This window comes from Hoplias malabaricus, chromosome 8 (genome assembly GCF_029633855.1).
Source record: "Hoplias malabaricus isolate fHopMal1 chromosome 8, fHopMal1.hap1, whole genome shotgun sequence".
In the NCBI taxonomy this organism is placed as follows: Eukaryota; Metazoa; Chordata; class Actinopteri; order Characiformes; family Erythrinidae; genus Hoplias; species Hoplias malabaricus.
This window is the reverse complement of record NC_089807.1, coordinates 29,405,866-29,419,902: the sequence shown is the minus strand read 5'-3', so window position 1 is coordinate 29,419,902 and position 14,037 is coordinate 29,405,866. Positions and strand designations below refer to the sequence as shown.

The 14,037-nt window shown below is 37.9% G+C and overlaps 1 protein-coding gene across 1 annotated transcript in view; it reads right to left on the bottom strand.

The window, feature by feature from the left end:
- The window catches only part of csmd1a (CUB and Sushi multiple domains 1a), a 603,150-nt gene that overhangs the window by 157,732 nt on the left and 431,381 nt on the right, over positions 1-14,037 (bottom strand). Inside the window, exons 22-25 of the mRNA XM_066678438.1 lie at positions 10,612-10,781; positions 7,701-7,857; positions 6,026-6,217; positions 138-264 (exon numbers count right to left, since the gene is read on the bottom strand). Coding sequence (XP_066534535.1) covers positions 138-264; positions 6,026-6,217; positions 7,701-7,857; positions 10,612-10,781 — 646 coding nt within the window. The remainder of the gene's footprint in view (positions 1-137; positions 265-6,025; positions 6,218-7,700; positions 7,858-10,611; positions 10,782-14,037) is intronic.

Sequence of the window (14,037 nt, the reverse complement as noted above, 5' to 3'; positions counted from 1 at the left end):
TAGGCCTCATAGCAGGGCGGCAATGCAATCACTATGCTATGTTAGAAGTTGTGCTGGTATTACATGGTAATTAAAGAAGGTGCAAATATATATTTTAGAAAAATGGTACTCAGAGTGGGATTCATTGATTTGGGTACCTGATGGTTTTCCCTGTGTCAGCCTCAATGGACCAGGTGCAGTGGAGGTTGTTGTCATATGGTGCAGGGTAACCGGGAGACAGGATGCGACCAGATGTGGCTCCGCTGATGTGGCCTCCACATTCCGCTAAGCAGAGTAGACGAAAATGGAAACATTACTGAATGCACGGTGTTTTCTCATACATGCTGTATATGTGATAAACCTTATCCTAAATATAATCTATAAGCCAGCTGTGCACTGGAGGTATGCTAATACTACTACAATTAGAAGCTTATGCACTGTGCAAAATGCATGTCTAAGTAGTCTCAGAGACAGGCACACTCACACTTCAATCCTCAAGTAATTAATTTAGAAAAAAAAAACAAAAAACTTATGCTTATGTTATACAATACACTGTATTGTCCTGTACAACAATGCAAAAAGTATGGCTTCTACTGCTGCTGTCAGCCATGATACACTTATGTCCATTTTAACAGATAATGGTATGTTGTACAAAGCCGTTACCAGGGAATTAACATCCATTACTTGTTATCTACATAAGCCTTGTAGCTCCAGCACAAAACAAAAGAAGCAAACATCAAACATCAAGACATTGTTGCTTACTGACTATATTTCTGCATTTTAGCTCCACAAACTAGGACTGTTAACAGCTAGGATATGGAATGCCAGTCAAAATTTGAGTACACACACATTTTAAAGTAAAACATCTGCTCATCTAAACGACACACAGTTTGATATAAACGAATCAAAATTTTTTTTTGTTTGTTTTCCTAATTCTGTTTAATCTCATATATTTAGACAGCACTGTATGGAGTTGTGCAGTGAATAATAAAAGGTATTTATTGAACTGTAAACTGAGCATATTTACCTTAAGATCCCTGTTTAAACAGTACAGTCATCTATAAGCATCAATTTGAATATATAACTTTTCACTTAGAACTTTTGAGCAGTGCTGTAAATCATGGAGAGCCCTGAATGACAATTTAATCAGAGCTCTGAAAATCCCAGAATCAATTCAATCTACTTGAATGCATTAAGAACACTGCTCTTCCACAGACTCTTTCTTCTACATGTGAAACATGAAGAGGCTGAAAGGCAAGGGAAACGGCCTTATTATGTTGACTAATTCAAACAAATGAATACAATGACCGCTCTGGGCAATATCATCCATTTTCCATGCCAAGCACCTGCAGTATATCTCATTCAAGCTGTTTTAATTAGGGCACGGGGACTGGAGCGTTGCAGAACGGCACCATGTGTCTTCTTTCAAAGATCCACATTCAAAACTGCTGGGTTAGCTTAAGGAACCAATCACAGATCATTCGGTTTTTTTATTTTAGTAATGCTACATGTATTTTTTTTTTACTATTTTGAGAGTTTTGTAAACATATATGAGTGCAAAACGGGTGACTTTTTTCCATTATTTTAAATGAGGAAAATTGACTTGAGAAACAAACTTTTCCACTTACGAACCGCGTCACGGAACGGATCTAGTTCGTAGGTAGAGGTTCCACTGTACTTCAGAATTTAATCTGAAACTTCCAAATTCTGGAAACTTTAGGAAGTCAACTATAATACTATGTAAATATCAGAACTACCCTTTATCAATTTTACTTCATAGAAGCATTAAGTTGCTTGCATAAAGAAGGAGAAAGCACAGGAAAAAAAAATTCTGAAAAATTATTTAAAAAGAAAAATGGAATGGATTTCCTCCGGGTGCTCCGGTTTCCTCATATGGTCCAAAAACACATGTTGGTAGGTGGACTGGCGACTCAAAAGTGTCAATAGGTGTGTGAGTATGTGTTGCCTTCTGAAGGACCGGTGCCCCCTCCAGGGGATTCTGGGGGGGCTCTGGTCGCAATGGGTCTGCAGCCTACCTGGAATCACTGGGCGCAAGGCAGGAACACACCCTGGAGGGGGCGCCAGTCTTTCGAAGGGCAACATTCACTCACACACCCACACCTATGGGCACTTGAGTAGCCAATCCACCTACCAACGTGATTTTGGACCAAGGGAGGAAATTGAAGCAACCGGAGGAAACCCATGTGGGCACGAGGAGAACACACCAAACTCTTCACAGACTGGTGCGGGGCTTGAACCCACGACCCCAGGATCCTGGAGCTGTGTTAATGCAACACTACCTGCTGCACCACCGTGCCACCCATGGACTCAAATTTGAAATTTTACGTTTTTTTTTTTATATATTATTTATTATTTTTTTTATTATGCTTTTTCCACATATATTTTGAAAAAAAATTAGGTGTTTTCTTTTATTCTTGTACAGTATTATACCTTTGAATTTGATTATATATGTAAACAGTATCATACACTAGCTCAAATTTTGTAATATACAATTTCTGACACTTTAACCTGTTCATAGCTGGTAAGTTTTTGATAACGTCACAGCTGACAAGACGTGATCTGATTGGCGGATCATTCTCAGCCCAGGAGTGATACTGACAGTATGTCTGGTGTTGGTACTAGTGCATCAAACACACCCGTATTGCTAGGATTCTACATGTCAGGGCTGCATTGATTTTAGGTTGTATTAGTTAACTAACTGTAATACATACATACTGCATAATTCACCCTGGTCTCATGATTAGAAACTGACCATTTATGGATGACAGTGTATGAAGAGTACATGGCAACAGACATGGCAATATTTAAAAGCAAGCAATATACAGTTACAAGGGAGGTATTTCTGGCCACTGTGATTTGTAAACTACCACATGTGCACATGGTAAACTATGGGAAGGTGCTTGTAATAAAATGGCTAAGGAGATTTTCATTTGTAAATCAATTACAAGAAGAGGTATAAAGTCTATGGCCAACGTGTGTAATACTTTATACTCGTGAATGAACCGAAAACTGCAATTGAAGATTCTGCACAAGTTGCACAGACAGATCTGCATGCCCTTCCAAACTGAAGAAAGGAAAATTACAGAGTGGGTAGCAGCTAAATTTGCTCATTTAACAAAGATCTAGGCCTAGTGTTAGTATCACAACAGCACAGTCAGGGAGCATCCCATTACAGCTTGACTCATAGGATTTTTTATGTTGGTATTGTTATAGTTGAGCAGCACTGTACTAATATTTTCCTTCAAGAGGGTTTTAACATTCATTACTCTACCTAACGCAGCGCAGCAGGCTTTCTCTGTTCCTGCCCTCTTATAAATGACTAATGCTGCCTCAGCCAAATGATAAACTACACGCCCAAATGTGTTTGGACTCCTGCTCATCCAACATTTCTCTTGAGACTGAAGGTATCTGTAGAGCTGTCAGCCTCTACTCTTTTGGGAAGCCCATATATTAAATGCTCCAATACTGGCGTGAGTGTTTGGTTGTTTTCTGTTAGGAGATCACTGCTGAGGTCAAGTGTTGATGTTGGTTGGCAAGTGCTGGATCACACACCCCTCTCCAGCTTATCTCAAAAGTATGAGCTGGAGCTCCATCACTGTAGACAGCACAGTTTCACTGCTCTGCAGCCCAAAGCTGGGTGGCTTTATAGTCCTCAAGCTAACATTTGGCATTGGACAAATTGGCTCATGTTTCTCAGTGTCTGTGTGAGCAATTAAACACCTGTGTCAAGAATATGTGCCCAAAAGCAACTGAATTCACTCAGCTGTCCAAAAACCTTTGGCTGTATGTATGAATCTACTTTTGAGGCAATTAGCATTCAGGTCTCGCACAGGCTCACAGTTTCTGAGCATCCTTTTGTCAAACCATATACTGTATGACTAATGCCATGACTCCAGCATTTCCATGCACTAAGATGTTCTCTGTGCAGCACACTGACAGCTGGGATGACATTTATCTTTCTCTGGTAAAGAAAACTTTCCTCAGTCAGCTATAAATGACTCCGGCGACATTTCTGACAAGCTCTCAACACCATACTGCTGAAATGAATCATTTTATTACTTCCAGTACGTTCTGTTTTTTTTTTCTCTCCTCTTTCTCATCTGCCTCTGATACTACTCTTGTAAATAAAGACAAATGTTGACAAGGAGTTCATGTATTATTTGTGGCAGAGGGGAGAAGCTGCACATCCACGTCTATTGCAGGCAGAACTTTCAAAACACAAAGTGCCTGAGAGGGCGTAATCACTTCAATTAGTGAAGAGGCACAACTGTTGAACATCCTGAATGCTTAATATTCCATAACAGGGTCAAATTACACATCTTTAGGTGAAAACGGCTTCTAATGCTTCTAAATGTTTCCTCATCTGATTAGAAGTGTGTCGTTTTAAAGAAAATTACAGCTCTGAATCTGAATTTTATGCCATTGCCAATATTTTATTGCACTGGCGCTATGAGGCTATTGTTAATTTCAACAGTTAAAATATTTTTGTTAATTGTGTTTGCTAACAGTTAATGAAGGGATATACCCCAGCAGCTAGCATTGGCCCATTTCTGAGATTTAACCTGAAATATAATATTTTTATAAGACGAACCACTTTTTCAAACCAATGAAAGAACAATTCTTGTTTCCCTGTAGTGTTTGATCAATGTTTCATGACTTTTTCCCACTTTTAAATGCCCTCTAATACTTTACTATGTCACTTTGTACAAGAGGAAAGGGAAAATCAAATTACCCAATGAAATCACAGCATGTTTTCCCTCCCTCTCCCACCACCTTCACTTATTACTGAGCAAAAACCCCAGTCAACATCTCCCCCTGCTGCAGACAGCCTCCTTGCTTCAAAACCTTGCTCAGTCTCTCTTGCTTTTCCACACTCACTTTTGGGAGTTGGAACGGTTGTTGAATAATTATTTGTTAGTTTGTTTACACTGTCCAATGTTGTTTAAGTGAGATGTTCAGATACTGGGCTGTGTTTGCGTTGGTTTCTTAGGGTGGGCTGATGATACACTGACATGCACAGACACACACACACACACACAGAGCCAGTTGGGTTCATAATCACACATAACTTTCTGAATAACGAACTGACAACTTGTATTTTTTTAAGCTCATGTTTGCTGTGAAAGTGTAAGAGAAGCAAAAGCAACACAGATATTACCAGAGTAGACTGTTTACTGGAGCTTCACCTCAGCCTTCAAAGTAAAATTAATGGTCTGCCCTTCACAATCCAATAAATCTCCAGTGGATAAAAACGTGTCACACCTATAATATTCCTAGCCCAAGTAGTATTTTTCAATCAGAAATATGACAAATTTAAGAAGTCAAATTACTGATTCGGTTTAAATGTAAAATCAGGTTAAATTTAAAATCAGGCCTTAAGAGGTTTCGAACAATGTTTTCAGAGATATGCACAAAAACAGTGTGTCATAGTGTGAGAAGCTCAATAAATTGACTGTTTATTTATTAAAGCAGCATATGAAGATTTAAATGATGTAGTTTGCACAATACTTATTGGTATTCTATAAGCTTCCATTCCTCGTAGGCTAATGTAGCTATTAGCTTCAATGCAAAAATGGAGGCCCTGAACATGTCTTGGGTAATCAACTGCATTTGGAAAAAGGGAAGATATGTGCTAATAAATTATTGGTAGGGGAAAAAAAGCTCTACACTTTGTAACATAACAAAAGAAACATTAACATCCTTGCTATGTGTTTATCACATTTAGTGACCTGTGATATGGTGTGCATTTAAGCCCTTTGAGGTGAATCAGGTTTCCCAAAGCAGGGAATTGTGAAGGGAGGGGGGTGCACTTGTGCAGGATTCCCCTTTACTAAAATCAATGTAAAACATGTAAAATAAAACTAAGCTTAGTTCAAATCACAACGAGAACATGTTCATAGATTTTGGCTAGAGATGTGCAGCAAAGAGACACATTTAAAAAGTCACCCATTCTGAGGGTTACATTTTATATAAAAGCTAAGCGAGTCTGCTAAATAGGTAATGCCGTGTGAAACAGTGGTCTCACCGATGCAGGAGGGCAGTGGTCTGTCCCAGACCCTCCGTTCTCCACTGAGGCAGGTTAGGGTGCTGCTGCCGTGGAGAGTGTAGCCCGGGTTACAGCTGTACAACACATAGGTGTTGGCGAAGTGCCCATCGTCCTGGATCTTATAGCCATAGTTAGGAGTGCCTGGCTCCTCACACTTGACAAGGTCAAAGCCTTGGAGAGAGAAGGGAACATGAAGATGAGGTCATCAGTATGGAAAAGAGTTTTTTTTCCCTTAAGGTAGAGAGAGTGGAAAAATGGACATCTGTCCACTGAAATCAACCCCCTGGCAGGTGGGGGCTGATTTTTGCTTAATAATGACATAAAGGTTGTCCTATAAAAATAAATAAATAAATAAATAAAGGCTCCTGCCTGCTGTGATTGGCCCAGAGCAGGCCGTTTCAAATTAATATTGGTACAACATATGCTCGGCTGAAAGATCATCTTTTATCTGTGCTCTTGCCCTGTAGCCGTACCACAAATTTTATCCTCCCACATTCCTACCGCACACTAAAGCACTTTCAAAGGCATCGTAAAGCAGACGGCCCGGAACCAAACTAGCACACGCTCATCTACCCCACCGCCTTTCCTCCATGCTGACAAGAGCATGGAAAATTAAGGAAAATTATTATTTCCTTCCTATCGCTTTATTATCATCATCATCATCATCATTATTCTGTTAAAATGGTTTCTGTGAAAATGACAGTGTAATCTGCACAATATGACTATGCTATGTTCCCCTCTCCCCTCAACAGTATCTGTCAAAACCTGTGATCAATAATATAATAAGCTCCCTTCAGATTCTATTTAATTACAAGCCATAATGGTCTGAATTAAAACATGATGCATAGTACGTAGTAGACCCTGACATATACATACCTACTGGGAAATATCACTTAGAAAGTGAAAAGAAAGAAAGAAAGAAAGAAAGAAAGAAAGAAAGAAAAAAAGTATATATACACAGTACTGTGCAAAAGTTTAAGGCACCAGAGATAGAGATTTAAAAAGCTATTCATCTGAGCAGTAAGTGTTTATTTGCTAAAACATACAAACAAACAACAAATAAAGACCAACATTAGAATAAAACAAAATAACACTATTAGTAAGTGTGATATTCTGTGTGTGAATGTTCTGGTTTAAATTTTTCCAAATATATATATATATATATATATATATATATATATAATAAAATGCAGGCAGACTGTTAGTAGGAGAATAATGTGATAAAACAAAAATGTACAGATAATTAATAAAAAGGGTTAATAAAAAGAATAATTAATAATTAGCTAATTAAATAAAGCATTCTGTAGTTTTAGAAAAAGTATACTATTTAAGTACTGGGAATTTAGTTTTTTTTACTTTCTTTGACCTTAAATATGTGATGATTGTGACAGACAGCCATATCAATATGAAACAATTTGTATATATTCAGTGTGAATGGGTGATGTGAAAGTCCTGAAGTGGATAATGAAAATGCGAGTATTTTGTGAGTGTTGCTGCAGCTACATTTCCATTACAGTGGGGTACCAGTGGTGGAAAATACAGTAAATTTAAACAACGCTTACAAACAGTGTCACAGTATTTTTTGTTTATTATTTAAACAATAGTAAGAGATATTCAGTATTCCACAGTATACGCCAGTTACAAAATCACTTACTACTGTATATCAGCTTGAAGCCTTTGCTGGTTCCTGTTCCATTGCTGTTAAACTCAATCCACAGATGGTTGGAGGTACTATTGATGATGATGTTGGACATTTCGTTTTTGGTGAAATTGCCCAGTAGCCTGGATGAGCTGTCTTGTCCATCATAGACCTGTAAAAATGAAGAGACGGAGAAAAAGAACATCAATACTGAAAGCCAGATTGCAATAGGATTTTTTCCAATGTCTATTCTAGAAAGAGTTCTGGAGAGGCCATATCCCAGTATAAAACTCATAGGAATATTTCCTATGAATCCTGTGTGCATAGACTTCTGTGAAAGATTATAATGTTATAATGTATTATGAACCCTGATACAATTCCTACCATTTGTTTGTATAAAAAATAAATAAATAAATAAAATAACAATATACAGCCTTATGCTGAATATGGTGTCTGTGCTGATTTTTGTAATTGCTTGTGGATATTACATACATATTGAGATGGTAGTCTTCAAGAAAGGAGGGAAGGGGTGGGGGCAACAACACTGCAGCACGGCAGGAAATATTAAAGGTCATAAATCAATGTCAAGCTGCAGTTTTCCACTTTTACTTGTGAGGAGGACATTGTTTCAAGCCCTGATAGATCATGTGACTCTGAGTTGCACATGTCGAAAGGCTTTGCCAGAAATATTACATGCTTCCAGCTTCCAATGAGAAAAAGAGACAAAAAAAAGAGGAAAAAAAAGCCAGGAATTAACCAGAGTCATCATTTGAACAAAAAAGAGCTTGCCGAGGGATGTGTTGGAATTACGTGCCTTGTATCGAATAAGATAGTAACAGAGTTAATTAGCCGTAACACATTCGTGGAAAATAATGTTTTTTTTAAGGATTAATGGAAAATACGTCAGGAACGAGACTATTACTGAGATTTATGTGCGTCTGATTGCTGAGTTGACTCTGCTCACTGTTTCACAGCCCGACTACTTAATTAGTGACCACAGTGGTCTTCAGGGAGCTCCTTCCTCATATGAGGCCATGGGCGCCTCGAGTGCTGAGACTTAAATGAATCTATGAATTGTTAATGCCTTGGCTTGGTCACATGCGCTGGCACCTAGTGGATTACGAGCTCTTACAAGTTAACCACACGCCAACCAATGAAGGATGACGCAACCGATATCTCCTCTTTAATATCTCCTCTTTAAGCCAGCCTTTTTGAGAGGTGTGGGCCAATCTGTAGTTGAGGGTTTGCAGTGAATTGACAATGCTGAAATGTGTGAATGAGCCACACACTTCTCAAAACAGGCTCAAAAGCATAGAGTCAGAATTCTATTAATATTGTCTTTGGCTTTAGTTTTGCTCTGGAGCTGCGAGGCTAAAGCAGGACAGACACTGTGTGATTCAGAAAACCTATGTCGTGTATAACCATAAATTATCTGTTCACTCTGCACAAATGCAATCATTATGAAAGTCACGATGCAACATGGGTACTCATTGGCTATATCCAAATGGATATTTCTGTCAATAGGGAGCTCTCTATTCAATGCATTATCACACCAGGTGTATCAGAAATGTGAGGAAAGCATGCAGGTTTTCTGACTTGTGCCTTGCCTTATCTAAAATACCCCTGATTTCAAAAGAAAAGTTGAATGATCTGATGTCCACAAACTGTCCCCATATAGTGTAAATGAAGCTATGTACATGTGTTTGGCACTGACTAACTTGTTATTTAAGCACATAGACAGATAGTTATGAGACTGAAATGTCAGCTCGTGAGATAAAATAAATTAAAGAGCACCTATTTCTTTCATTAAAATATATTTTGCTATCTCATTATTTTGATAGTGTCTAGTATTATCAAGAAGAGACAAAGATGTAATGAATAATATAATGGATTCACAAACTGTGATATTTCATTGCTTTTAGAGGAATCACACAGTATCATAATAAGCCTCTGGACCCCAGAGAGAAACTACCTGACCCCTGCATATCAAACAAATGATGCATGATGACACTGAAGTTCAGCCCAATCCAAATTCAGTAGCCAATAGTTTAGTGTGTAGCTTAAAAGCAGGCTTAAATAACAGTGTCTGCCCAGATTAACGCACACTACACACCACCAACCATTCCCTCAAATCATATTGAGTTATTAATACATTTCTTAAACTTTTGGGAAGCACATAGTAAGGCAGTGCTCATAAGACTATATAAACACTTTGTGACAACTGACACAGTCAAACTACAGCACATTTTTCAACAGGCTGCACTTTTTAAAAGGAGAATGGTGCCATTGCCAACTTTGTTATCAAGTTGATATAACACCTGTGTGAGGTGGCAGTATGTCGTGACACTTTCTGGGTTGAAGTGGCACACTTTGTAGCTCAGTATGTGGCCCAGGGATATAATGCTTATAAAGTGACAACAGGTTGTGAGCCTTCGCTGTGGCTTTTCATTTCTAAGATAAGGTTTTACCTGTCTCATCATCAGCATTAACTCACTGAGCTGTACGTTAAGCTACAAAAACACTTGTTCTAATTTGCTGTCATTTCACAAAGGTGTCATGCCAAGCAAACATGACATTGAAGGTGTTGTGGCAACATGATATCAAGGTTGACAGAAGCAGTCTTTAAGACAATAAATACTGTATTTAATGTATAAATATTTATGTCTATATTGTTTGGACCAGAAATTTGGAACATTATGGTGGTTATTTGATTTTTTGGCCAACATTTTCATTTAAAAGCATTATTCCACATACTTCTTCTTTTATCTACAAGTAATCCAACCCAAACTACGTAATGCACAAACTCATAATGAGTTCTGAATATCTCACCAGTTAGAAATGTGCTATGTATTTTTCATATATGATCTGGATCAAGTGGTTAAAGAAAACGAATGAATGTATTTGAAGCAGGAATGCCTGGCCGTACCAGGAGGAAGTCTCCATCCCTCAGCTGGAAGCTGTTGGCTGTGAGCTGGATGCCTTTCCCATTGTCAGTTTGAATGCGGTAGATGCATTCGTGATTGTTGTCGTAGTTAGCTGGATAATTTGGAGACAAGAGGACCCCCTCACTCCCCACCGATGAAGCTCCACACTCAGCTAGCCAGCACCCAGGTGGGGTAGAGAGAGAGAGAGAGAGAGAGAGAGAGAGAGAGAGAGAGAGAGAGAGAGAGAGAGAGAGAGAGAGAGAGAGAGAGAGAGACCAAAGATGAACAGACATATTAACATACAGTTACAATCCATGAAAATAAAACAACTGAATTACCCATCAGATCTTTAAAATTCAACATTTACTTAATTACAGCTGACAAACAATCGCTAATATCTGCATTAACAATATACAGTGCATGCATAAATTACACAATACTAGTAACCATTATAACAAATAAATGAAACATTTTCTTTGTTGAAGAGTCCTCCAAATAATAGATGATTCTAGGCATATGATCATCACTGCTGTTAATGTTTTAAATTCATTCAAATAAAATCATATATTCAAATGCACTAAAACTCATTGGACTGGCAAGAGAATGGTTTATAATGAGAATTTGAAAGATCTAAAGAACATGTAAGACAGTAAATGTATATTTGTTTTCTTGAAAATATATTTGCGCAAAACAATACTTTTCAAACTTAATACTTAGAGTAACCCATAGCAATTGTCTTGTATTTACTAGCATTAACCAAAGATTTGAATATTTTAGTGGTTCAACATTGAACTAGACATTCATGTTTATTTTTGTTTAGATGGTGTTCTCTCTGGCCTTTAAAATGAAATAAATAATTATGCACATATTTAGTTTCACATCTGCTAAGTTAATAGTGAAGACACTGTCTAAGCCATTTGTCTCTGCCTTGGTTTATGTTGTCTTGTTATCAGTATTTTTCTCCACAATGTTTTATTGTTGGATTCTTTTATTTTGTTTTATTTCTTTTACATGTATGTTTTATAATTTTAGCTGGTTTGTTTTGTTAGTTGATTTTTATTGTGCAGCACTTTGGCTGACATTCACTGTCTTTTTAAATGTGCTATATAAATAAACTTGACTTGACTTGACTTGACTTGACTGGACAGAAGAACTTTCTACATCTCATGCTATGGGTGTTTTGTTGTGTAGGTTAAAGGGAATTATCAATACAGGACAGAGTTTAGGTCATTTATCGTAATAGCCGTGAATATCTGTAACAAGCTACGGCCCTAAAATGGTCTACAATCCAACCATAAGGGCTGTCTTCTGTGGTAAATGTGATCATCAGTATGACGCATACATTGTGTATTTTTTAGTCAAATGCTTAGATGTCAAAATTCAATTATCGTACCAACACTGTGCTGCTGCACACAAACAAAGCTGTCGCATACCAGTGAAACTTTCACTTCCAGGGAACAAAATCATCAGATTCTTTTATTTAACACAATACCTGCTGAAAACAATGCGCACAAAAAGTCACCTGTCTTCCCCTGAAGCCAACCTTGGAAGCAGGGGGCTCTTGTCCCCAAAAGTAGCGCTGTCTTGAAATAATTAAGCTAGCAGTGCCCTGACAGCTGTTGCTCTATTTCCTGCTGATAGGCCAGTCAGGGTTCTAGCACCAGTCGGAATATGAGCCTTTGTCATTTTGATGAATCACCACAACAGCAAACTTCCCAGGAATACTAATTAACGCTGGGCTTTATGCATTAGTTAGGTGCTGGTCACAAAGGCCCAGGGCTGCACTCGAATCAGATGTCCTTGTCGTTAATATTCTGCTCTTGCTGCTCTAGTATATAAGCAGATGTTGCCTCAAGACCTTGTGTTCTGTGGCTTGAGCCACAACTCACACACTAACTACCTGATAGCCCAACTTTTGGAAGTATATATAAATACACAAGTCCTCAAAGGAAAAGAAATACTGTTTCCCCAGATTGCAAGGGGAATTATTTGTTCTAACAACCAGTGTTACAGTTCTCTGGCTATTTTTTATGCTCTGAAACATGTGCCTATGGGTTTAACTGAGGTCTGAGGAGTGTATGGAGATGAAACAAATGGGGATATTGCATTGAATAATGATGTTTCATTCCTCTCTACAGTGTTTGAAAGTCCCCACTTGCAACAAAGTATTGGTTCACTTTAATGTGTCGTTTTTATGAAGCTAATAAATAAATCTCAATTTCTGAAGGCTAATGATTCCTCTAGCTGCTGCACCAATTAGGGGCTCCCTAACATACACACACAAATTTGTATTCCTATCTTTGTGGGCTATGTATGAATAATGGTAGCTAAATGTTTTGACAAAAAAATGTAGACACCCGTGCATCCAACATATTATTTATTTTTATTTTTTAAATCAAAGTTACTAATAATAGTTTGTCCTATTTGCTGCTGTATAAATGCCTACTCTTCTCTTTCTGTAAAGAGTTTACGTAATTTAGCCACGAGAACATCGTCAGAAACTGATACTAGATCAGTTCTAGATCACGAACACAACTCCAACAGCTACTTATTTAAATAATATTGGACTTGGGTTTCATACGCCTTTAGCTGATGCCTAACACTGAACATGGTGACATCAGGCTCATGTAGCTGTTCTGCAGCATCCTGTTCTACTGTTAATGTTTTGCTAATAGGATTAAACAGGAAATGCAACTCTTGTGTAAAAGCCATAACACTGTCTGTAGCAAAGAGTCTTTTTTGTTTTTGTACCTTTTGCTTCGATCAACTGTCAAAAAATGCTATTATTTTCCATCATCCAAGAGATATTAAGCCCCCACAAAGAGCTAAATACATGCTTCTCCATTACCACACCCACACATGCACACACATGGCTTTTAAATGATTAACTACAGTAATAATCTCACGTGAAAGCCCTGCCCAATAACCACTGATCATTTAGTCAGCACCTTTATTCCAATCTACAAATACCCTTGGCCATAACTGCTGTGGCAAATAAAGAGCAACTGGGGCAATTTTCCATCCACATGCTTATTCTGTCAAGTTCCATCAGAATCAAATCATTAATAAAATGGGAGTGTGGTCAATAAAATTCCACAGTGAGCTTTATTTATTATTGAACAGACTCAAAGTAAAGCATGATCTGATCAATCTTTTCTCAAAGGACAAACACAGCACAGACAACTGGAGCCCCACCTCTGCTTAAGTGACAAATCTCAAATAAATTGTACTCACCAGTATACGAGCTTTATGACCCAAACTTAGCACTAACTACATTAGAGCCTGAGCCAAGAAACGTGTATTGTCTAGGTTTATTTTTAGGTGTTTAAACAGTGAGTCTTTCATAATACTAAGCCAGTGACTCATAAGGCTTTGTACTCTGTGCCTTTATAGCTGTTGACGGTGTCAAGCTTCAAGCTTTATTTGAG